The sequence below is a fragment of the Centrocercus urophasianus genome, unplaced genomic scaffold (genome assembly GCF_019232065.1).
Source record: "Centrocercus urophasianus isolate 14NV4802_14NV808 unplaced genomic scaffold, USGS_Curo_1.0 seq_25, whole genome shotgun sequence".
NCBI lineage: Eukaryota > Metazoa > Chordata > Aves > Galliformes > Phasianidae > Centrocercus > Centrocercus urophasianus.
In genome coordinates this window covers 11,185,362-11,210,209 of record NW_024884811.1, presented here as the reverse complement: position 1 = coordinate 11,210,209, position 24,848 = coordinate 11,185,362, and the positions used below count along the sequence as shown (strand labels likewise).

At 36.1% G+C, this 24,848-nt stretch overlaps 1 protein-coding gene across 1 annotated transcript in view; it reads left to right on the top strand.

Moving 5' to 3' along the window:
* ITGA1 (integrin subunit alpha 1) overlaps nucleotides 1-24,848 on the top strand; it is a 48,333-nt gene that overhangs the window by 6,398 nt on the left and 17,087 nt on the right. The window contains exons 6-16 of the mRNA XM_042825999.1: nucleotides 4,230-4,378; nucleotides 6,599-6,749; nucleotides 8,572-8,737; nucleotides 12,828-12,901; nucleotides 14,392-14,536; nucleotides 16,678-16,820; nucleotides 18,138-18,281; nucleotides 19,665-19,919; nucleotides 20,352-20,482; nucleotides 23,495-23,658; nucleotides 23,811-23,947. Coding sequence (XP_042681933.1) covers nucleotides 4,230-4,378; nucleotides 6,599-6,749; nucleotides 8,572-8,737; nucleotides 12,828-12,901; nucleotides 14,392-14,536; nucleotides 16,678-16,820; nucleotides 18,138-18,281; nucleotides 19,665-19,919; nucleotides 20,352-20,482; nucleotides 23,495-23,658; nucleotides 23,811-23,947 — 1,659 coding nt within the window. The remainder of the gene's footprint in view (nucleotides 1-4,229; nucleotides 4,379-6,598; nucleotides 6,750-8,571; nucleotides 8,738-12,827; nucleotides 12,902-14,391; nucleotides 14,537-16,677; nucleotides 16,821-18,137; nucleotides 18,282-19,664; nucleotides 19,920-20,351; nucleotides 20,483-23,494; nucleotides 23,659-23,810; nucleotides 23,948-24,848) is intronic.

The window sequence follows — 24,848 nt, the reverse complement described above, 5'->3', positions numbered from 1 at the left end:
CTGCTCACATTCCGGCAGTCAGCTATCTCCACCTGCAAAATACATTCTTTCCAAGTTTTGGCATAGCTACCCTTTCTTCTCACATGTATGCTTATTTACTCAAGAGCGTCAGCCTTGGCGTCTGGTTACTAAAGAGCTGAAACATTTGAGGGGTAGATAAGAATGGGAAAAGGAAGAGAAAGATTGGAAAAATGGAAATGGAAGGCAAATATTTAAGGATTTTTGGGAGAACTCGTTACCTTTCCTGTCCCTTCCTCCTAAGAATTTTATCCTAGCTAGCCCTCTCCTTTCCCCCCTCCTCCCTATCTAAGAACGCACTCATAGCCACAGGCAGTAGGAAGTTTATTCTGCTTCTTCCACCCATGCTTTCTCCTTTCTCACAGGTTGCATTTAAACTACTGTTGAATAGGAAAGAGGAGAAAGAGCAGAGCAGGCTGGTTTCTTCTCCTTCATCTAGAAACAAAATAGAAATAAATGAGCAGTTGTTTACTTTCTCTGTTTTAACCATTTTTTCCTGTGTTCGTTTTCTTAGGATTTTTGAGCTCATTGAAATCCAGTGTACTTTCACTGGCTTCAAATTGTTTTCTTCTCATTCAGGAAAGGAATGAAATGATTACAGAATAGCTTCTTAGCTTGGGTGTGACTTGTTCAAAACTATGTTTTGATTACCGACTTAGAAGAATTATTTTCCACTCTCATTTACCCTGTGCATGAACAATAGCCATTAGGGTTGTGGTAAGTCAGAACAGAAATTCCTCAGTATCCCATTTGGCATATTTGAAAGTGAAAGCTAGAAGATTCAGATGCAAAAAGACAAATTTAGTATAATATTTTTCAGAAATGCTTCTTTCCTTTCCTGTTTTCCCTTCTCTGAAAAATAATGCCTTATTGATAGTTAAGGTACATATCCCAAGCCTAGGAATAGAAGTTGGAAAGAGAACATGACAACAGAGAAGAGGAAATGGAATATGGATTAAATGAGAACAATAATGTGAAGACAAAAATATTTCTTTCTGCTTTATTTCACTTTTTAATACAACTGCAAAGAAATAACTTTTTTCTTTTTCTCTTTTAAATTCTATGGAGACAACTTTTTTTTAATATGAGAATGCACTTTTTCAATCCTTTGTATATGAACAGCCTTCTCATAGAAGGATATTTTAAAAATACTTCAATATGCTTAATTCTAACTTCATAGCTCTACTGTAATGGCACTCAGAAATTTTAAAACATGTTTTTTATTCTCCATTAACACAAGAGAGCCATAGGTATTTGGCCTGATCCTTATTATGTCCCTAAGGATTGTATCAGTGGACTAATAAATCATGTCGTGTCATATCTTATATCCAGAAGAACAGAACTGTTTTAAAGAAGTTTTAAAAAAAATAAAAATAGAACGGAGAAAGGCACCTTTAGTGGCTTAAAGGTAATTTGTGTGTGACTCTTTTTGAGCATGGTAGACCAAACAAATTGTAGCTGGGTTTGGCTGTACTTCCCACACCCCTGTGATGTGAATCCCATCACGTAATTTCCATGTACAACATGGTTTAGTAATTGATTAGGAAAGCCAGAATATGCTCTCCAAAAAAGAGTCTGCTTTCACTAACAGAAGGAACAACGGGAAGTTATTGTCATTTAGAATGTTTTGTTCCAAAGTAGAATAGCCTTTTCATTTGCAATGTTCTCTGTTGCAACGGCTTTTTCATAGGAACTGGAGACAATTAAAGAATTATTCCCTTGTATAATATAAGATCTGTGGTATGCTAGGGTACTGAGCTTAGATTTAAGAACTAAAAAGATGTTCAGTAGATTACAGTCAATAATGTTGGGAAAAATGTAGTTTTTTCTGAAGTGGAGCAGAATTCATGGTTATCAGCATAACTCCACTGTGTTTTCTAGATTTAAATTAATTAGTTCATTTAAATTAGGGTTGCTGAAGTTATGCAGTTTGAAGATGTTTATTATCATATAATGGTATATTTGCACTGCGCTGGTATTTCATTAATGGTTTTCTGTTAGATTCAAACCTTCATCACCATCTCATATCATAAAATTCTAATTTTAAAACTTGAACTTTAATTCATGATTCTGCAGGAGACCTGGACATGCAGCCTAGAACTGTTTTGTCTATTCTGAGAAGTTATGTTACCTTTTGTGAGGTGTGGCTCATCACTGATGCCATGAAAGACGTAGAACGTGATGACTAGTGTTTTCAACACTACTGCTAAGGAAGGGTCTCACAGAACAATTGTATCCCACAAGATAACCACATGCCCCTTTTCCTTCCTGATTTACAAGCTATACAACACAGCACAGTTCTCCAGACTCAGATGTTCTTCCTATTCACTTCCTGAGAAGGAAATGCTCAAAATGTTTACTTGCTGTGATCATGTACAGTGCTTCCTCTCAAGTAGGAAATGATACAAGTCAGTGTCTTTTTTAGGAAAAAGACAACATCAGCATGAGTCTCTCGAACAGTGAAAGATGGGCAGATACTTATTATCCTGATCTTGGCAGAAGTCAGTGATCAGTTTAACCCTTGATGTCAATAAAATCTTCAGTGAAGGAGTCTGAATCCACAAAAGCAGTCTCACTGACAAACAGAAATCTCTTGCTGCGTTTCTTGTGCATGGTACTGAAATAATTGAGGCTTTCCTCCTGATCCAAAAGGCCAAGCATGATGAAAACCTGTTGTTTTTCATCAGTCAATAGTAATCGTTCTAAATGATCAACAGCATCCTTTTCAGATTAGGTTATACGAAGGAGACTAATGACTTGCTAATAATCATTAGCAAAATAAAATAATTATTAGAAATAGTTTGTTGACTGCTACCACAAAAACAAAACAAAACAAAAAGAAGAAAAAAAATTCAGTCATGAATATAGTATTATCTACAGAACAGAAACAATTATAGCATGTTGTCTCAGTGTTGCTTTCACAGACAGATGCCAAAAAACGGTTAGAGAAAATCTTAGAGAATAAAGGTTAAAATGACTCAGGTGGGATAGATTTTGCATTATACTTTTGTAATTTTATTTAGATAGTGTTTCATAATGTTCATGACATCAAAGACTAGTACCAAAAATTCGACAAAATCTATTCTTCTACTGCAAGTCTCCCTTTTTGTTTAAATACAAGCAGTGAATGTCAGCAATCAAACATTGTGCATGGTCTGAGAGGCTATGAAAGTACCCCAGGAAACACTTGCAAAGCAATTGCAAAGAACGTACTAAGCCACCTCTAAAATAATGTGATGCTTAGTATCTACATGCTAGAGTGGTTTTAAAAATAGATGAGTGAGACATAAATGTGCCATGTAATACTGCATTATCCTAAATAATACCTATAAATTGCCATATGTAACATAAAATTGAAATATGCTAATGGAACACTGTGTGGATTCTTCCCAGTAAAAGCTGTCAAGTACCTGCCAAAACATTAAAAGTGACAGAAATGAATGAGGGAAATTAATTAGTATTTAAGGATATTGCTTATCTTCTTTTCATTTTACAGTTTGTTTTTGCAGCAGGTTCCCTCAAGCATTTGTGTTTGTTTTCAGTCCAGGGTGGTTGCATTTTTTTTGAGTCTTTTCATCACTCCCTTATTCCAGGAGCAGCCATTTTGTATTTTTTCCTCTGACACTTGTCAGGGATATTACTTTGGCTTACCTCCTCTTGTGATAATGGTTATGCTCTTTTGTCTTTATAAAGATATGGTTGCTTAGGTCTTCCTCTCAACCCCAATGACCTAAGTTTATCAACAGAGTGTTGTTTCTAGGCTGTGTGTAGAGTAAATAGTCTGTTGATTTATAGAGCTTTATGTTTGGACAGAATTAGGAGTTGTATGTGAAGTACAGTCTCATATTCTTTAAGGAAATCCATTTGAAAACTTGTGACTGCTTGTTAGGGCGTTGAGTGCCTTGTCCTAGAAGTGAGCAGATCTGCATTTCAAATGACCCTGTGTCAGGAAGAACAAGGAGTTGAGCTTGCATTTTACTTTGTTCCCATTTGTAATAAACAGCTTAGAAACTTGAAAAGATTTCATTGACGTTAACTGTTTTCCAGTTTCTATTTCTCAAATGCTTATAGGTGCTTCATACTTGGGGAAAAGACATGGAGTACATTTTTTTCTCCTGGCTGTAGGTACAGATGAGCATTTACCTCACTGCAAGAGATGTAGCTACTTTCTTTAATGGTGGTTGATTTTTAATATAAATGTTGTGTTTCAGGTTGGAATTGTCCAGTATGGGCAGACTGTAGTCCATGAATTTTACCTGAATACCTACTCAACAACAGAAGAAGTGATGGCTGCAGCCCTGAGAATACGTCAGAGGGGTGGCACACAAACTATGACAGCCCTTGGAATAGATACAGCAAGGTAAGTTCACTAAATATTTTCCTGAATATGACAGGAACAAGTTTAAAAGATATCAAAAATAGGATGACTTCATTTAGCTAGATAAATGAGATTTAAGGTGAGGCTGGATAAAAAACCTGTCCAACCTCAATGACAGTTACATGTAGCACCCTGAAATGGCAGCTGTTTCATGAATGAAGGAAATGGGAAAGAGAAAACACATGGAATATGTTTGTAGTCCTAAGCGAAGGCAATTGAAGGACTTGGGTATACATGTAGGTTAGGTAGGAGCTGTGTATGCAGAGGGATAGATGAAATTAAGTTTTTCAGAGGAAATGGGGAAAAAATTGAAATTTTAATATTAATTTCTTTCTTCTGAGGTTAAGATTATTGTGGGATTTAAATCCACGTTTGTCAACAAGTCTAGAAATTTTATGTCAGAAGTCTTGAAATCTTCTAGAGCACTGGGAAAATAAAAACTCATAGAATCTTAGAATGGTTTGGGTTAGAGAGTTCTTTAAAGACCAACAGGAGTGCCTTTTTGTAGATCAGGTTGCCCAAAGCCCAAAGCCTCACCTTGAACACTTCCAGTGTAGAGGCATCCAGGCTTCTCTGGGCAGCCTGTTCCATCCAGCACTTCATTTTTCTCATAGTAAAGAATTACTCCCTTAGATTTAATCAAAATTTGTCCTGTTTTGGTTTAAAACCATTCTACCTTGTCCTACTACTACACTCCCCGACTTAAAAAAAAAAAAAAAAAAAAAAAAGTCCCTCCCAGTCTATCCTGTAGACTCGCTTTGAGCAATGAAAGACTGCAATGAGGTCTCCTGGAGCCTATTCTCAAGACTGAAGAATTCCAGCTGCTTCAGCCTATCTTCACTGAAGAGGTGCTCCTGCCCTCTGATCATCCTTGTGATCCTCCTCTGAATCTCCTTTAACCCCCTCCATGGGTCACCTGGTCATAGAAGGAGATTGGTTTGGTCAAGCAGGACCTGCTTTATATGATTCCATGCTGGCCAGGCCTGATGCCCTGACTGTCCTGCACGTGCTGTGTGATCAGACTCTGAGATGGCTTTAGCACAGATTACCCAAGAATGAACTATATTCATACACACAAGTATAACAACGATCTGTACTGCTAAGCCTTCCATATTTTTTCCCTTTTCTCCTACGTCTAGCATAACAACTTTTCTTTATTCCATGACATAGCATGTCTCTCTTCCCAATATTCTTCTAGTTTAAATCTGCAGCATCTTACTGATTAACTGTTTAAGTATCTGATTTGTTGATGCTATGCCTTAAACCCAACAACATTATTACTTTTTCATAGTAATATTTGAGGAATACTTTGTTACAAGTAGGAATTCCATGGAGCCCAAGCAAGCTCACGCAGAATCAATTAGCAAATACTGAGAAAGTGTATGTGGTTCAGAAAGTCCCTGTGCACCACAAACCCTCACAGGCTGGTATGTACAGGAAGTATCAACAAAGTTTCCTCAGCTCTTGCAGTCCCTCCTAACTTCCATTTTTGGTTGTCATCCGAGATGAATCTTAGCTTTTATTTGCGTGGGCGGTCTTTAAGATTGGTGATACTTTTCTAAAAAGAGGAAGCCTTGCTTCCATCTTCTCCAGAACCCTATTCCACCGTTTACTTTTATGGTTCCGTGCAGAACCATGTCATGCCCAGCCTGCATGAACACCCCCTCAGTGTTCCTTTCCCCATCTGCCGTGCTCATTGAGTCACCCACGCCTGCCGTCACTCACTGGGAGCCTACTTCTGCCACGTCTACAACATCCTGTTTTGCTGTAGATGCATGCTGGTAACTGAAGAAATACTTCTGGCTTCTGAAAGTGCTGTTTTAGTATGAAAATAGACTTTTTTCAGATGTGGATTTTGGAGGAGGGGTTTTGATTGACATGTTTTGTTGTTTTGTTTTTTTTTTTTAAGCTACCAAAACTGTTTGTAAGATGACAGTGTATTCAGTTAGGAAAATAATTATTCACCATCCAACACTGTGCTTTTCTTCTGTCACAGTTGAAAGAATCCTTGTGAAACACTGACTGTAAACTCTCATCTAAATTCCAATTGGTCTTGTTTGTATTTGTTCCTGGTTAATTTTTATTTCTTTTTTCCTACGTTCTACTTAATGTAACGTATTTTGTATCAGGGTTGACTAACCAAAATGATGTGTGTGCAAGATGTTGACTTTGCCTTTTTCAAACCCTTTATTCCTCCTTTAGGGAAGAGGCATTTACTGAGGCTCATGGTGCACGAAGAGGAGTACAAAAAGTAATGGTTATTGTGACTGATGGGGAATCACACGACAACTACAGATTACAAAAAGTGATTGATAAGTGTGAGGATGAAAACATTCAGAGATTTGCAATTGCTGTAAGTGAAAAGTAATGGGAATAAAAGTAGGAGTCTGAAAAGTGTTTCACCTTTCAGATGTCTGTCTAAAATGCTTATGTCACAGAATCTTGATGGAAATATAATCATTTCGGAGATTTACAAAAAAAAAAATTACCTTTTTTTTCTGATCTTAAAGCATGAAAGAAAAAATTATCTGACAAGGTTAAGGTTTAGTTTTGGTTGGTTTTGTGTATGTGGGTTTTTTTATTTGGTTTGGTTTTTTCTTGTTGTTGTTCATTTGTTTTTTGTTTTTTTTCTGTGAAGATAAATGAAAGAGTTTAAGAGGCAGTATAAAATATAATCTTTTTTTTTTTTTAAAAAAAAAAAAAAGGAATAGTGAACAGAGAAGATTAGTTCAAATCTTCTGAACAGTTTGTATAAACATGTCATCCACTTAGAAATAAACAATAAGAGCAAAGGTGTGTTATGGATGCACTGTGTGCTGGAATACTGAAGTTGTCATTTCATGTTGAGCAATATCAGTAGCTGAATGAGAGGTTAAATATGATGAAAGCTAACTCATACAGAGTGTTATGGAAAAATTAATGATAGATTTGGTGTAACCTCTGCTATATTTGTATATTCTATGCTGGAATCATCTGTTTTTTTTCTCATTAACTTTTAAGATACATTGGGTTGTCTCTGTTCCTGTCTCTCTCTCTTTTTTTCTCCTAGTAAGAACAACCTGTCATATTAATACTCTCTGGTTCTGAGAACAGACTAAATAATCTCAAGCACCAAAACTGATGAAGTATAGATTTTTTATTTCCCCTTCATGCCTTAAAGAATGACCCTTGGTGGCATTGTTACCAGATGACGAAAAGCTTACTTTCCTTGCATGAGTAACCGTACAATGGCATAATAGGGGATCAAACATTTTCAAGAAAGTAATTGTCTTTAAATAAAATCATAGAACTGAAGATTAGTTACATACAGGTGGCATTTTCAATAGTTGCATTTATAAAGCTAGAGAGCACTGAAAAAAAATGTCCTTGCTGATTATGCAGTAATTTTTAGCTAAAATCACTGTCTAAAACCGAATTTGAATTGCTTCAGTGTCCAGGAATGCTAGAACACTGAAATGTGTTTGGGGTTTCCCTCTCAAAGCAAGAAAGTGCACAGATTTATTTTTTTCCCCCCAGAAAAAATAAGTGTTTGTCAGAGAATTGGAAAAATTAGTCTTTTTATTCTGAGGCATCCTGAATTTTTACGGCAGCAATTTTGAAACTATTAGCCAAACCTGAAGTCTTGTAGCATCATACTGAATGTAATGTCATGATGTATTTACAGGCAAAGTTATACGTTACAAAAACTAACTATCCTGTTCATAAATATGAACCTTATTGTCCTTAATTGTTTGTATATTGTGCTGTGAGAAGAACTGGTGATACATATTTAGAAGTCAGTACAATTATATATTCTGTCTGGGACAGGGTTGTTTTTTGTTTGTTTGTTGTTTTCTAAATTAAGGTCTATGTCAACAAATCGTAGGAATTTGGTGATGAAAGGATGAAAGCAGCAGTTGAGGATAATATACATATTACACCATACAATTGCTTTGCTTGCTGTTATTGGTGCTTGCAGAAAAAAAAAAGAAAATAGTGAGCTCTCATACAGTTCTGTTCTAGTTACAAAACAATGGCTTTTATTCAATGAAGGCTATAAATCCGAGGGAGGTTTTAATAGAACAATGAAGGTTAGATATGATTTTCTAATATTTTCTGACTACCTTCCTCTAAGGTATCTTTTAAAAATAGGATTTAAAACATAACCTTGGTTCTCTTTTTTTAATCCTCTATAGATTCTTGGCAGCTACAGCAGAGGAAATTTAAGTACTGAGAAATTTGTAGAGGAAATAAAATCAATTGCCAGTAAGCCTACTGAAAAGCATTTCTTCAATGTCTCAGATGAATTGGCTCTTGTAACTATTGTTGAAGCCCTTGGAGAGAGAATATTTGCCCTTGAAGGTAGGACATTATTTAAAATTTTACTTTATGCCTGCATTACTGCTGAGGCAAACACAAGACCACTTGCTTTTATCTTCTTTTTCAGTGTATTATGCTGCATAAAATGTGTTATGCAAGTATTTTTTCAGCTGATCATAAAGATATTTTACAGTACACATCAAAAACATAGATAATAATTTGAATTATGTTCAGATGGATTAGAGCAGATGGAGACAGTAGCCTAGAAGGGTAAGAAGGGTCACTATAGTAACCATTACCATTTTACCCCTGGGTGAACTTGAACTCGCCTTCTCTTATGTAAAAGAGTGTGTCCTAGACTGCCCCATGATCATGTGTTTGTCTGCCTTTGCCTTTAAACTCTCTTTATGGTTAGTTATTAACTACAGAGTATTAGTTTGCTGTACAAGTTAATGTGAATTTTGTATAGAGAGTTGGTAAGATATATTTTTTCTTTTGGAAATGCTTGTGATTGTCAGATTTTAACAGTGAAAAGTTATCTCCTAATATCTCCTCACATTCTCCATCCAAATTAGGCAACACCATCCAACTCTGTTTCAAGTACAGTGCTGGTAATAGAAGACTGAAGTTTATTAGTTATAAATTACACTAACCAACTCTGAAGGGCTTAGTGTCATACAAAGACAACATCCATCTGTTTGGGCTTATTTTTTTTTAACATTCCAGCTTTCCAAGTAGCTAGAATTGTGTAGTTTATGGCTGGAACAAAAGATAATGTTGAGTTGAATGTCAAAATAAATAAATAAATAAATATGAAAGATTATATTAAAGGTCTTTAAATTTCCGTTAATGTTTCTTAGACATATAAGTGTTTGTAGTGTATCATTTAGTGTGAGTTAAATGTTTCTATCATCAGTTGTTTGCTACTAATTTTTTTTTCCCCATTTTGTATATTCTTATTTTTTTCCCTTTCTGAAGGATTTTATTTCCTCATTTATAAACCAATTTTACTTGAGACTAATTCAACTCTCTGAAAACCCAAGTTTAGCTTACTGAAGCTTACTCAGTACTTTAAAGTTCAGGGAATAGAAGCTCTTTTGTTAAGTGTATGTTTTATAGGAAGAATACACTTTCAGTTACAAAACAGTTATTCAAAGAGAAGTTGAAAACAGCCATGAGTTTTTGAGACATAAGAAAAATCATTGTATTTTATTATTAGAATGAAATCTGTTAATCACCCCTATTATATATAATGTAATTTTAATGAAAATGTAATAGACTGTTTTATTGGTCCATGGCAGGACAAAGGATATTTCTGGACATCAGCACACTTTGAGTACTCAGATTCAAGGATCACATTATAGTACAACCCACTGAACAACAAAATGTAGCCAGAAGAGACAGTGTAATTTTGTTATGCTTCACCTTGTCCCTTTCAGTAGTCTGTAGTCATGAGGTAATGCTAGCTACCGCATGGAGTCCCAGCCTATGCAAATAGTAGAGGAAACTGTGCTGGCCTCGACTTTCTGTTGATGAGAGAATGCTTTCTTTAGCAGGCTCTAGCCCTTCCACTGGCATTAGTAATTAGTAAATTAAATTAGTAAATTGGTAAAGAAAAGACAAACATTTAAACAAGTTTTGTGTTCTAATGGTACAGTTGCAGTTAGGTAGATGAAGAGGAATCTAGCAATGTGATTGAATAATAGAAATATTACCTGTTTGTATAATTAATAGGACTCCTTTAATATGTGGTATTTTCAGCATATTTCAGCATACCTCTTCTAAGTATCAGCAAGTTCTGCAGTATTCCTTGAACTCAGTTTTAATTTTCTGCAAAATATGCAGAGGCAAATATTTGCTTTTTGAATATTACAACTTTGTATTTGAAATAAACTTATGAACTATTAGTATTCTTGTACTTTGATATATTTTTGCCATATTTTCAAATTTTGTTTCAGATAGACTTGGCTGTATTACAAAAAAAGTTATCCAAACATCAAGAAAAAAGGTTAAAAATTGATTTCTTTCAGCCTGTACGAGGTCTAGATAACTTCATACCCAAAAGCCGCTTTGATTTGCAAATCTTCATTAGGACTTCAGTCTGTTCCAAGATTTCTACATGAGGCCCCTGTGAAATGAAACAATTTATATCCCCTCTTCCACCTGCAGAAGTCTCAGAAATTGCTTCCTCTGTCTGCAAGGCAAACTAGAGTGGAAAGTAAGATGAGATCTTAGCTTTATAACAAAATATGATGAGACTCAGTCATTAAGAATTTCAATAAGCCCCTTTTTGTTGATTGTTTAGGCATGGCTTCCTGCTCTACCCAAAGCATTGCTGGAACTATTCTAGATTTGCAACTCTGTCCATGGATACATTGTGGTGAATGGGAAGAAAAGCAGATTATTTCTGTCCCTCACAGCTTTCTTGGGACAATTTAGTTCACTGTATGTGTGCATTGTGTTAAGACTACACAGTGTAGCTCAACTGATTTCTGTATGTAATGTGGAGGTCAGAAGAAACTGGATTCATGAAATTCTGTATCTGAATGTGCTTCAAGTCTTAATCTAAATAGCCTTCTGCTAGTATAGGAGTACATCTGATATTTTTCCTCTGGTAGATTTCTTGGTTTTGTTTTGTTTTCTTTGTCATTAAAAATACTGCACAGGAAAATTCGGAGAGAGCTGAGTAATGAAATCCAACAAAAACTCACATTTGACAGCCAGTGGATTTTTACACATAATCTTTTTCATATGTCTCTGTGTCTCATGGCGTGTACTTCTCATTTTAACAGCATATTTATGTTTTATCCAATATGTAGGCAGGCACAAATGTTTTTTCACAAAACATCCTTTATTAGATGCTTGGCAGTTTGAAACTCAATGGAAAGTTAGAGTAAAGGCCATTATCTAAGCAGAATTCAGAAGTGCATATACTGACAGTACTAGCATTGTCTTCTGCCTGAAGCTATGAGAGTCATGTCTTTCTCAGCTCATTAACAAGCATCTTTTGTTGCATGATTAATGCTGTTACTGAAAAACATTATTTATCAGCAAATGTGCAACTTAAAATCTTTATACTCAAAAAGAACCAATTTTTTCTCAGACTTAGCAAAGCAGCTACATTTTGTGAAACACACTGGCCCATGTTTGTATGTGGAACATTTTGTGTTTGAGTTCGTCTGCTTACTGTAGCTAATCATAAATCCCAGCAATTAGCAAAGATATACATGAGTGAGCAGCCTTTGTGGTTTAGCTGCTGAGTAGCAGAAGTTCAGTATTATTTAGTAGTCCTGATGCCTGAAATTTGTGCAGCCGTATCTGGCTATGCCTCAGTCTCATTCACCCTGTTTGAGGTTTGCCTCAGTGCTCAATTGGTAGCAAATTATCAGTTCTTCTTGGACAAGCCTCAGAACATAGATCTTAGTTCCTTTGTGATACCTGTTACCACGTTATGCTCTCAAGAAGGAATCAATATGCAGAATATAGTTACCTTACTTGTGATGCTTATGTACCTGAGAGCAAAGCACCCTGCTGAAAGCCTGCCAGTTTAGTATGTGGTATGTGACTACCTGAAAAGATATTGACAGTACTACTAAATCACATGATACCTTATTCATTCAGTCACTTAAGAGAAATAGAAACATTTTCATTTGAATTTCTGGGAAGAATTATTGTTCCCAAGCCCTTCCCTAACATTTATGAATCTTGGAATGTTGAGATTTTCCTAATTTGTTTTTAACAAAGGTTCAAATGTTTTTCATTTAAACTTCTACCAGCTGCCTACAAATTTTTACTTGCTTGAGTATGAGGCTGGGGTTACATGGATGCGTTTTATTGTTCGCTTAGCTCAAGTGGAAAATGGCTTAACCATATTAATCAAACATTCCAAACATATTTAACATCAGCCTGAGGTCAAATCTCAGTTTTAGCCCAGCAGTATTACTTGGACAAGTTCTGAGACATGATCTTAAAATGGAAATGGTTTCTTTCACTTAATGGTAACACAAATCTTAATTTCTGTATTTATTGTGAAAATCTGTCGAAAGTTATATTCACAAAATAGTCTTGTTAATTACATCGTCCTTTACTATCATGCAAGCATTTTCATTACACATCTTTTTTTGTTTAATAGCAACAACTGATCAGCAAGCAGCATCATTTGAAATGGAGATGTCACAGGCTGGTTTCAGTGCTCATTACTCCCAGGTAAAAAAGCTGTCTGAAAAGAGAAGTTAGTTTACAAAGTAGATTTTTGTAGGTAATATCACAGATTTTGAATGAGCATTCAGAATTCTTTCTGCCGCCCTGCTCCTTATTTGCTGTTGGATATTTCCACATTTCCTTTAGACCAGTATTCTGCACAATGTACATGAAGAAGAATTTTAAACAATGGGAGAAAATAAGTGTCTTATTCACACTAATTCTGAATGTGATGCTCCCATACTATTTTTCTACCAGGGAAATATTCTATAATACGTTAATTGTAAAACTGTTCTCTATATATGTTAATATACAAATTGTTATTATGTTGTATTGATGAACTTTAAACTGAAGATATATATGTAATGACTATTTCTGTAATGGATGTGGTTTGAATTATTAATAACACAACACATTGTTAGCTCTATTAATATATTGAATACCTCAATTCTCAGAGGGTAAATACTTAGGAAACGGGATGTCAAAATCCCTGGGAATATTTGTTAGTAGAATAAATCACTTCCTGCAAATGTTATTTATTTTTGAAAATCAGAAAATTCCTATGCTTGATGTACACAAATTAAATGGAAATTTAGCATGAGATCAAATAAACTGGAAATAGTTACACTTTAAAGATGTGAAAAAGTAGTGACAGTTGAAAAGAGCACAAAAGGAAAATAATTTAACTGAGCAGACCTTGAGTCAGACAAACTGACATCCATAGGAAAACCTTCTATGCAGCTTTGTTTACAACTCAGCGTATCACTGGTAAAACAAAGAATAACAGACCTTCATCAGGATTTAACATAAATACTTCACTGCAGAAATACTCTGCGTCCATTTTCACTGTGTGCTATGAGATTGTACATTATCCTTCAAACGCTGTACTTCACCTTACATACAGGTATTATCCTCATAGAGCATCTTGAGAAGATTTCTAAGGTTATCTATTTGGTAGAGTGCATGTTTGAAGTTACCATAGAACTGAACTGCTGTCAGAGCTTGACTTCAGTAGTGGGTTTTCAGTTCTTTTGTGTTGAAGGACTCAGGGTAGCTGATGTCTCTTTTATCAAGAAGACGGCATTCCTACCTTCCAGCAAAGCAAACAGTGTCCTTGACAAAAGGTGCATTTTAAATACAAGTTCAGCAGAGCAGAGAAAATTTCATCTTTCTAAAAGTTCATCTTTGGACTGCATTTAGATGTACTTTCTGACTAGTTTTGCTAAATCTCTTTCATCTTTCTATCCTGTGTGTCATTATGGGCTAAACTTGCAGGAGATATATTTCAATCTGTTACTTTTCCTGAATGGTCAATGTTTTTTTTAATTGTGTGTGTTTTTATCAAAAAGTGTGAGACATCCTCTAATTTGGAGGCCACAGTATTTTAAGAAAAGCAGGACTAAATCTGATGCGCATACAGAAAGCATTGCCCAGCTAAGCGCTGTGATGAGAAAAGGTTCACATAGGTAATAGCTTTTTGTTTTGCTCTACACAAGGACTGGGTTATGCTTGGAGCAGTTGGTGCATATGACTGGAATGGCACAGTGGTCATGGTGAAGGACAGTGATATTTCAATACCAAGTAATGACACTTTTCGTGACAGACATTCAGAAAAAATTGAACCCCTTGCAGCATATCTAGGTAAGAAAATTAGCCCATATTGTAACTTTTATCTTACATTCTAAGTATTATCTATTAGAATGAATTATCTTACATTCTAAAAGTCTGGGAAGTTTTATAATTTATAGAGATGTCTATTGTATGATTTTTTTTATTCTTTAAGAAGCAATCAATAAAAAGTTAATCTGAACACTTGTAACCTTAATTATATCTGGACTTTTCTCCAATAAAGATCTCTAATATGTTCAGAGATCTCGAAAATTCCCCTTGCACTCTTCTCAAGCTTTTCTCTGCCTTCATAAAAAGCTTTACATAATTTCCATCTAAATCTTCTTTACTTAAAATTAAGCAGTTTTCTATCACTTGGTGGACAATATGAAGAGCTTACCACCATCCTCCTTATAATAATGTATTATATATTGGCAAGCTATTGTTTTTCTTTTAGGCATTTATACCAAAAGGCATCTCTGTTGCCTTGTGTGCTCCACTGGGTTCTTCTTTCAATACCTCCTGGCTCTCTCATACCTTCTCTCATATTCATCCACATTTTCACTAGTGAAAAGTCAACAAAAGAATCATTTAATCTTTTCCACCAAACACATTTTTTCCTTATTTACAGATTTCCATTAACTTTTTTTAATATCTCCAATTCAGGCCTATTCACCAGAGTACTTGCAATTTTACTATAATTTTTATTAACTACAAATTTTATTACTCTTCACTCAAGTTGTTAAACTGTCACGAATACTAAAGAGAGATGGGTTCAAAATGCTCCTGGAACATTTTGACCAGTGTCACACCAGGACACTATCATTTTGACAGCCAATGACAACTGTTCTTTTCAACCAGCTATTGTGATCAGCGGTTCTTTGTCTGGCTAGAGGCCTTTCACAGTTGTGTCTGTCAGTGGTCAGTCTTCAACATCTTTATCAATGACACAAACGATGGAATTCAGTGCACCCTCAGCAAGTTTGCAGACAATGCCAAGCTGATTGATGTGGTTGATACATTGGAGGGAAGGGAAGCCATCCAGAAGGACCTGGACTGGCTGGAGAAGTGAGCCCATGTGAACCTAATGAGGTTCAACGAGGCCAAGTGCAAGGTGCTGTACTTGGGTCGGGGCAGTCCCAGGTATTAATACGGACTGATGGAAGAACCCCTTGAGAGCAGCCCTGCAGAGGAGGACGTGGGGGTCCTGGTGGACAAGAAGCTGGGCATGAGCCAACAGTGTGCGCTTGCAGCCAGAAGGCCAACTATATCCTCAGTTGCATTTAAAAAGGGGTGGCCAGCAGGAGAGGGAGGTGATTGTGCCCATCTGCTCAGCTCTTGTGAGGCCCCATCTTTCTTTGCTAGAAAAATGAACTAGGTCCCCATCCAGGCCTGGGGTCCCCAGCACAGGAAAGGTACAGAGCTTGTGGAATGGGTCCAGAGGAGGGCTACTGGGATGATCAACAGTCTGGAGAATCTCTCCTATGAAGAAAGGCTGAGGGAACTGGGCTTGTTTAGCTCGGAGAAGAGAAGGCTCTTGGGGAGACCTCATTGTGGTCTACCAGTATTTGAAGAGAGCATATGAACAGGAGGGGGAACAATGTTTACACACGTAGATATCAATAGGACAAGGGAGAGTAGTTTTAAATTAATACACAGGAGATACTAGGAGGAAGTTTTTCACTCAGAGGGGGTGACACAGTGGAACAGGTTGCCCAAGGAGGCTGTGGATGCCCCATCCCTGGAGGCATTCAAGGCCAGGTTGGATGTGGCTCTGGGCAGCCTAGTCTGGTGATTGGCGACCCTGCACATAGCAGGGGGTTGAAACTAGAGAATCTTTTCAACCCAAGCCATTCTATGATCCTATGATGATGACTCTATTTCATTTGTACCATCATCCTCTTACTCTCCCTAAGGATAGCAAACTGTACATTATAAAAATTCTGCTGAAGTTTAGACTTACCAGCCTGTGAACAAGTTTGATGACACAGTGATGCTCATGACTCTGAGCCTGTAGACAAATACACCTTCATTTGACTCTGGTGTTGTTCTTTAGTACAATTAAGAGTAAGCATTTGTTTGTAGAGCCAGGCATTAGAAAGCATCTGAATCACAGCAAGTATTTCAGATGCATTCTGTGTGTACTGCATCATGAATTCTTTTCTGCTTCATAGGCTATACCGTAAATTCAGCATTGACACCTGGAGGAGTGCTGTACATAGCAGGACAGCCACGATACAATCATACTGGTCAAGTCATCATTTATAAAATGGAAGGAAGAGAAGTGCAAGTACTTCAGAGGTTAAAAGGAGAACAAGTAAGTATGCATTCATGATTGATTAACATACGAGATGAATATAGCACGACAAATGGAAAGAATGATTTCAAATGAGAAAACTCTTGCAGAAGAACCAAATAGAACTGTGAGTTATAATCAGAAAGATTACAAGATCAGAAACAAATTTAGGTAAATGCTCTGGTCTATTATGTAGCAGGAAGTAAAGCAGTCATAGACTCTTGGAAATCTACTGTATGTGGGGTAAACCTTTGCTGCTGTGAAAGTGGTTATAGCCATTTCTGGACTGGCAATTTTTTATCCTCTGCCTGGAAAAGATGTTATTGGCAAGAAACAGTTGTGATAAGCAACATTCTGTGGGGGAGAATCAGTTGATATAGCATGAAATATTGAATAGTTTATCATTATATAGAATAGCAGCTTTTCCTTCAGGAAAAAAAATAACATGTAACTACTTAATTAGAGAAGGTAGTATAATGTCATGCTTAAACAAGTTGAAAGACCTGCCGACTCTTGTCTCTCTATGCTGCAGTACAATCTTTGATCAGGACAAATCTGATTTTCATCTTCTGTAGCTGACATCTGCATCTCAGCTAATCAGTCTTGGAGACTTTTAGAGTCAACGAAGAAAAGCAAGTGTTTTTAAGGTTTGAATGATATGGCCCATCTGAGGCCAATATCCAGCATAGAAAGGACTACTTTTCATGTTGAGTGTAAAGGAAATAAAGGGTATATAGCTTAGCTGTAGATTAATGTTAGATTCAGCCCACACCTTGTGCCTAGACTATGAACATATCACTTTGGAAACAGGTGGAACAAAGGAGAATGGTTTTAAACTAAAAGAGAGGAGATTTAAGTTACACACTGGGAGGGGATAAGCTGCATTCAGGAGACATTCAAAGCTAGGTTGAATGGGGTCCTGGACAATCTGATCTGGTGGGTGGCACTCCTGCCCACAGCAAGAGGTTGGAACTGTGTGATCTTTAAGGTCTCTTCCAATCCAAATCATTCTATAATCCCACTTTTTTTCCTTGGCAAGCCTAAGAACATTGGTTGTCCTCTTTCTATTTATTACTGTTGTGACTAGCTTCCCTAGGACAATTCTATTCAAACTCTCTCTACTGAGAGGTGTCAGTCCTTTTAGCAAGTACAAATTTGGACAGAAAACAAGCTTCTAAGGCAAACTGACCAAAAGGGTCTTCTAGATAGCAAAGAAAATGTCTTCATAATGGTGACATATGGTATTGTTGTAAGCTGCTGTAAAATAGATCTTGGAATCAGAACTGTTGCATGATGCTGCTGACTCTACCTCTGATTTATACCTTTATGTTCTTGCAGATTGGCTCATACTTTGGGGGTGTTATCACCACAATTGACATTAACAGAGACTCATTTACAGACCTTCTCCTTGTTGGAGCTCCTACATATATGGGAACTGAAAAAGAGGAACAAGGGAAAGTGTATGTGTATGCTCTGAACAAGGTAAGGATTATATTTGTTGACCAACATATTGTGTTCCTTCCTGTTTTCATATCCTTATTTTAATGAAATATTATAATTTGAGCTGGGAAGAATGATGTGTTGAAAGGCAGAGAAACATGTTGTTAAGAACAGAGAGTGTACTACTGATTATTTTTGAATACTTCTCAAACTTTTTCATTTTTACTCTAGTAGAGTATTTTGCATAGACAAACACTACTCTCTAAACTGCAACAAGATACAGACAGAAATTTACAAGGTTAATTTTTATATCATATTTTCTTTCTGTTGTCATGCACTAGGGAGAAGTAGGGCTCATCCATCCTAAAAGTATCTGTTCCAATGTTTTTGTGACTCCCCAAATTAGATCTAAATCCCATACATTCAACAACTTTTTAGTGTGTCATAGCTAGATTAAGGAGTACCTCAGATAATTTTAGTCATTTGATAAGTCCCTTCTTCCCAGTTTCTATATACATCTTTTTTCTTCTTTTCCCTTCTTTTAGTCCAACATTACTGCATATTGTTACAACAATTGTGATAACTATTGTTATCACAATAGGTCCTAGAAGTAATGGTGTCCTAAAACACAGTGGCAGAAAAAGGGCCTGAAGAGACTGGGTCTATTTGACAAATAGCTTTTCCAGTTTCTACATGTGTGCTGCCAACAACAGATTGATGGTGAATAACGTTGGCTAGAAAACAAGGATTCAGAGTCTTCTAATTGCAAGTGTTTGAAATTTTTTTCCTGTTGTTACTTTTATCCATCTTCAAACAAAGGAGGTATAGCAATGGCCTTTTTTTTTTTTTACTAATCATTAAATTCTTAGGGCTAATCTCTTGGAAAGATTGGCTACATATCATGCTGTATGTGTGGTTTTGGTCTAGGATTCATGCACACTGGACATTGTTGGCCAGAAGAGTATGTGTGTGTGGGCATGGAGTTTGATTGTGCTGAGGATAGAATTCAAACTATGTAAGAGATAACAGTACTGCCGTCTATGATTCCTATGAAGCTTGGCTTACGTTCTCAAATTAAAAGACTGTCTTTGAAAGAAATATTTTCACTGTGTTGAGAATGAAGTGAATCACTTATAGTAACATCCAAATACTTCTATGACACTGTGCTTTCCTGTAAAACTAATTAAAGCATAAGCATACATATAGCGTAAGCAGATGCAGAAATGAGGGAGTGAGATTGTCTTTCACACCCCCTGCTTAAAAATGTTATAGTTACAGAATCAGTTTCTACAGTGCACTCAGTCATTATGAATAGTACGTAATTGTTTCATTTAACCAGTTTGTCTTCTGTACAGGAGCTCTCTAAAATCCGCATCGCTAAAATGTTTGTGGAAATCCACTAACTTTAAATCTGTCCTTTCACAGACGAAGTTTGAGTATCAGATGAGTCTTGAACCTATAAAACAAACATGCTGCTCACCATTAAAACATGACACCTGCAAAGTTCTTAAGAATGAACCCTGTGGAGCACGCTTTGGGACTGCAATTGCTGCAGTGAAGGACCTCAACCTTGATGGGTATAATGACATTGTAATAGGATCTCCCTTAGAGGATGATCATCGGGGAGCTGTTTATATTTATCATGGCCATGGCAACACAATCAGTAAAAAATATACACAGGTATGAAGTAAAATTTTACAGGTTGGCAGCTTCTGTAAGTCTGTGTAGGAGAATTCTCATTTCCGCATGTCTTTCCAACACAGAATCAAATTGTGACTTCACTTGCCATGATAATTTCTTTTTTAAAATGTTCAGTACTTTTAAAGTCAGTCTGATTTAACCAAATTTGACTCTATATTGTTAGAAGATATATTTACATGTTTTTATTAGAAACCTCCTAGTATATTCTATGCAGCCAGAAAAGTAGATATTTTGTAATTCTGAATATTTACAGCATATTTCTCACCATTGTGATCTTTTTAGGAGTACTGTAAAGAAAATTTAATAGATTTAAAGAGTTTAAAAGCCATCTAACTGCCAACAAATGCATGTTGCATGTTCCTAAGAAATTAATCAGCCTGCACTTTATAAATCTCGTAATGCTTTTCACAGCGTATTGCATCTGGTGGAGATGGGGAGAAAGTGAAATTTTTTGGCCAGTCTGTGCATGGAGAAATGGATTTAAATGATGACGGTCTGATTGATGTCACTATTGGAGGCCTTGGTGGGGCTGCCCTCTTCTGGTATGGATATTCACAGCAGCTGTCAGCCTAGAAAATAAACACTTATTTATCTTGTGATACATACATAACTTGGTTACACTGCAATTTGGACTGTTTTGAGAATACTGATTTTGTACTGGTTTCATCTCACTCTGACACTGGACGTGACTCTTCGTATTTTCATGTGTCTCTGGAAGTAATATAAAATGTTCTAGATAATACTAATGGATGTAAGAATGCTTTAGGGTCTTCATATCTGGTGATTGCTATCCTCAGAAGTCATATTCAGAATAGAAACTGATTCCACCTGTGGAACGAAGTAAAATAAGGGAGTTGGGAGAAAGCATTTTCTCTTATGCCATATATTATTTTATTAGCAATTTGAATGATAGGTTCAAATGTAAGGGAATCACTAAGACAATGCAACTCATTTGTCTCCTACTAATAAAATTTTAGTTCAACACCCTACAAAAGAAACTTAAAAAAAAAAAAAAAAACTATTTGGTGAATAGTGAAATTGTTTGTTTGACAAAAGATCACAATTACAATGGAATAACAAGCAATGTACATTGAAGGAAGAAGATAAAAATAGCAGTAATATAAATAAATGAGATAAAACTTAATCTCTCATTTCTAAAGCACAGCTAAAGCTATTTCATAATTCTCTCTCGGGTAAGGCAATTTCTAGGCCAGCTCCCCATCCTGTTGCCCCTTTAACCATCTGTCAGGTCTTGTTTACCATCCTCAAACTGCCAGATTTCCTAGCATTTATCTGCTGACTTGTCTTTATAAAAGCTCCCTGTGTCACCAGACTGCATCTTTGCTGGCTTTCTCCGCAATTTCACCCTTTAGCAAAAATGTGTACGACTTTGGAATGTAACACAGATCACCTAAAAGCCACAGATTTTCTGAGAATTTCTTTCATTTCACAGCTTATGGAAGACTCCTTAGCAAAGTCATTTTTCTGGTTCTGTTTTTCTGACTTCTAACTTTTGCAACCTAACATAGAAAAATATCACAGAAACTTTTAACCTTCTTTAAACACAATCAATTATGCTGTTCTACACTCCATTCCTCCTCTGCCCTTTCCCCTGTTGTATTATCTTCCTCCAATGTTCTGCAAAGTTAATATGACAACTTTCAGTATAGAAAAGAATGCATCAAAATCTTTGTAATATCAGGATGCAATGATTAGCATTAACTACAATAATTGTATAACTTCAGACTTCTAAAGTTATGATCTACATTACCCCATGAAAAACAAAATCAGAATTTATATTTGATATCATTTATCATTTATTTGATAACATTTTATCAAATAAATCAATCAGTATCATTTATTTGATAACATTTTATGATTAATATTTTCTATCTTCAATTTTGGTGGCATTTTCCAACTTTTATCCAGGATAATGTCTGTTAAGATCTCTGTTCTTACAAAAGCTGGAATCTTCCATAACCGGTCTTTTCTACAGTAGTAAACAGAATACCCAATATTCACATTAAGACAGTAAAGATTTGTCCCAGGGAGAACTGCTTACGTTCTGCAAGTTTCTCATCATTTTGTTGCAATGGATATCTAATCTAAGTCTTGACAGTATTAAAAGAATCTTTCACTCTTCCAATTTGGCCTTCAATGCTTACAGCAGCTTTTGTTTATTTATATTACTATAATTTATTGTTCTGTCAGCACTGGATTGAATTCACAAGCTTATGTGCGGGAACATCAAAAAACTCTTTTCCAGAGATTCCTTGAAATGTTTTTGATGAACAGGGATGCCACATACATTCCAATTATTCTCAGTGAGTCGTATAGTCCAGTGTGATAAATGCTCCATAGACAGGTCAGCAATGCTTAGCCAATTCTTGTAACTATCGTTAAGTGTGAGGTAAAGCAAATTTTTTCTTAAAATTCTTTCATGTGGATTTCATTTAATATTGTTGCTTCATAGGAGAGTACATGTGAGTGACTAGCATACTTCTTCATATGGAAGTTTGGCTTTCTCTTTGGGCAGGACTAGCACTGGCTGAACAGTCCCACTGCTTACTGCTCTCCTCCCAAATGTTTGTGCAGCCGTGCAGTGAACTAGCTGAGAATCTCATCCAGCTGGAACAAAAGTCACCCGGTCCCCTCTCACCCTTTATTTTCCTTGTTCATTTTTTAACTTTGACCTGCTCCTCAGTCTGGTCACCATGCAGCTGCAACAAAGCTTTTGTTGTTTTAAGTGACCCACGGTGCATGCAGGATGGGAAAAAGGAAAGGCAGAACTTGTCTAGTAAGGGATGACTATGAGGAGGAAGTAAGAGCTTGCAGCCCACACTGCTCTTCCCAGGATCCCAGACCTGCTGGCCATACCTCCTGTCCTTTTCCTTCCTGCCACCTAACCCTTTTATACAACTCTTGCCACCCCTACATTTTCTGGGTACAGGATTCACCTCCTTCTTCACTGTCATGTCAAATCATAAATCTGGGAGAAAAGAAGCTATTCTGCCATTTTCTCCTGATTTACTACACTGGCATATTCCATATTGAGGCCAAGAATGAACAGATCCAAAGCAAAGGTTTACAGGGGAGCAGGGCAGAAGGATGTTAAAAGTGGGAAAAAAATGGTAGTAAATCCCAGCCTGTTTATCTACCCACAAACTAAAAATGACACACTAGCCTCTAGCCCTTGTATAATAATTTGTTTGCCTGAGGCTGTCCTTAAGAATCAGTCTGGGTCTTCAGTCTCTTTTGAAGTGGAATCAGCTCTTTAGAGTTCCTTAAATGCCTTTTTGAGATACTTCCTTTCATCAGTCTGAAACAAATACAGACTGTGGAGAGACCCTGTGACTATTTTCTCTTTAATATGTTGCTTACTGATAATGGGTAATAAGTGTATAGTTAATTATTTAGACTATAATATGTGTGTATTTCAGTGTTCAGTGTTGCAAATTTTATATGTTCATTCTTAAAAATTAAAAAAAATAAGTTGCTAATATTGTCTTCAAGATGCTTCCTCTAACATTTTCGTTTGTTTTATTTTTGTTAAGGTCTCGTGATGTGGCTGAAGTAAATGTTTCTATGCAGTTTATGCCCAAAAGTATCAATATCCAACAGCAAAACTGTCAGATAAACAAAAGAAAAACAATATGCATAAATGCCACAATTTGTTTTAAGACCAGACTAAAGTCAAAGGAAGATATATTTGAATCCAGTAAGTAGGAAAGCTCGAGATATGTTACAAAAATGTTATGCCCACATTAGTTTATTTCTCCAAAAATTGAATACAACTGTCTTTTTAAGAGTGCAAAAAAGAATGTCTGGAGGTAAAATCATGGAGAATATTAATCTCAACTTCCTTTGCAGGTCTACAGTACTGGGTTACTCTTGACGCACAAAGACAGATATCTCGAAGCTTGTTCACGGAAACTCATGAGAGGAAAATGCAAAAAAATATAACTATCAAAGGGTCACAATGTATTAAACATAACTTCTACATGTTGGCAAGTAAATCATTTAAAGTGGCTATGTTTTTCTCTAGTTGGCACTGTAATAATCCAGATGTATTCCGTTAATTGTAAACTGGACTTTTTAATCCTAAAACTGTGCATGAAGTGCATTTACTGTTTAGATATTTGTATATGTACATAGATGCAAACTATTTACTTTTTAAATGCTCTGTTTATATTTGTCTCTTTGTTATGGATCTGTCTTAGAAACGAGCACAACACATTTCAGTTGAATTAAGCAACTATCATAGTTAATAGTTTTGGCACATTCAAAACATAGTTAATAGTTTTGGCACATTCAAAACTGCTGGAGCACATAGGCTGTAAGTTTAATTTGATTATTGGTGCAATTTCTTCTAATAAAACTGTAATCGAAAACTCTCAAATTAGGTTTGCGAATAGAGAATACTAATTGACTGTAAAAGAAGAAATGTAATTAGCAACTACAGGAATGAAATTGCCCAGATTATAACTAATGTGCAGGGTGAACTGAGTGTTTATTACAAGCTCCCCGCATTTTAAATGTTTAGCAACTTCTCAGCAGTAACGTAATTCAAAACTAATGATAAATGGCAGCTAACGTTTGCTTAAGTATGCAGTATATTTCTTAGCAGCAACCTCAAATTGACTTCAGTGAAGATGATACTAGTTTTTCTTTGTCTTACTGATTCTTTAAGCACAACTAAAAAGGAAAGTCTACCAGCTGACATTTCTGAGATATTCTTAAATGAAACTGTGGTGGAAACTCTCTTGCTGTGTGACATTTTTATGATAATGACATACACAGAAGCATTAGTTGTTATTTATAAGGATTGGCTTGCACATTAAATGCATTATCATCAATTGTAAGCATTCAAATATTTATCTAGCTAGGATGGTGACAGTGTGACTGAAA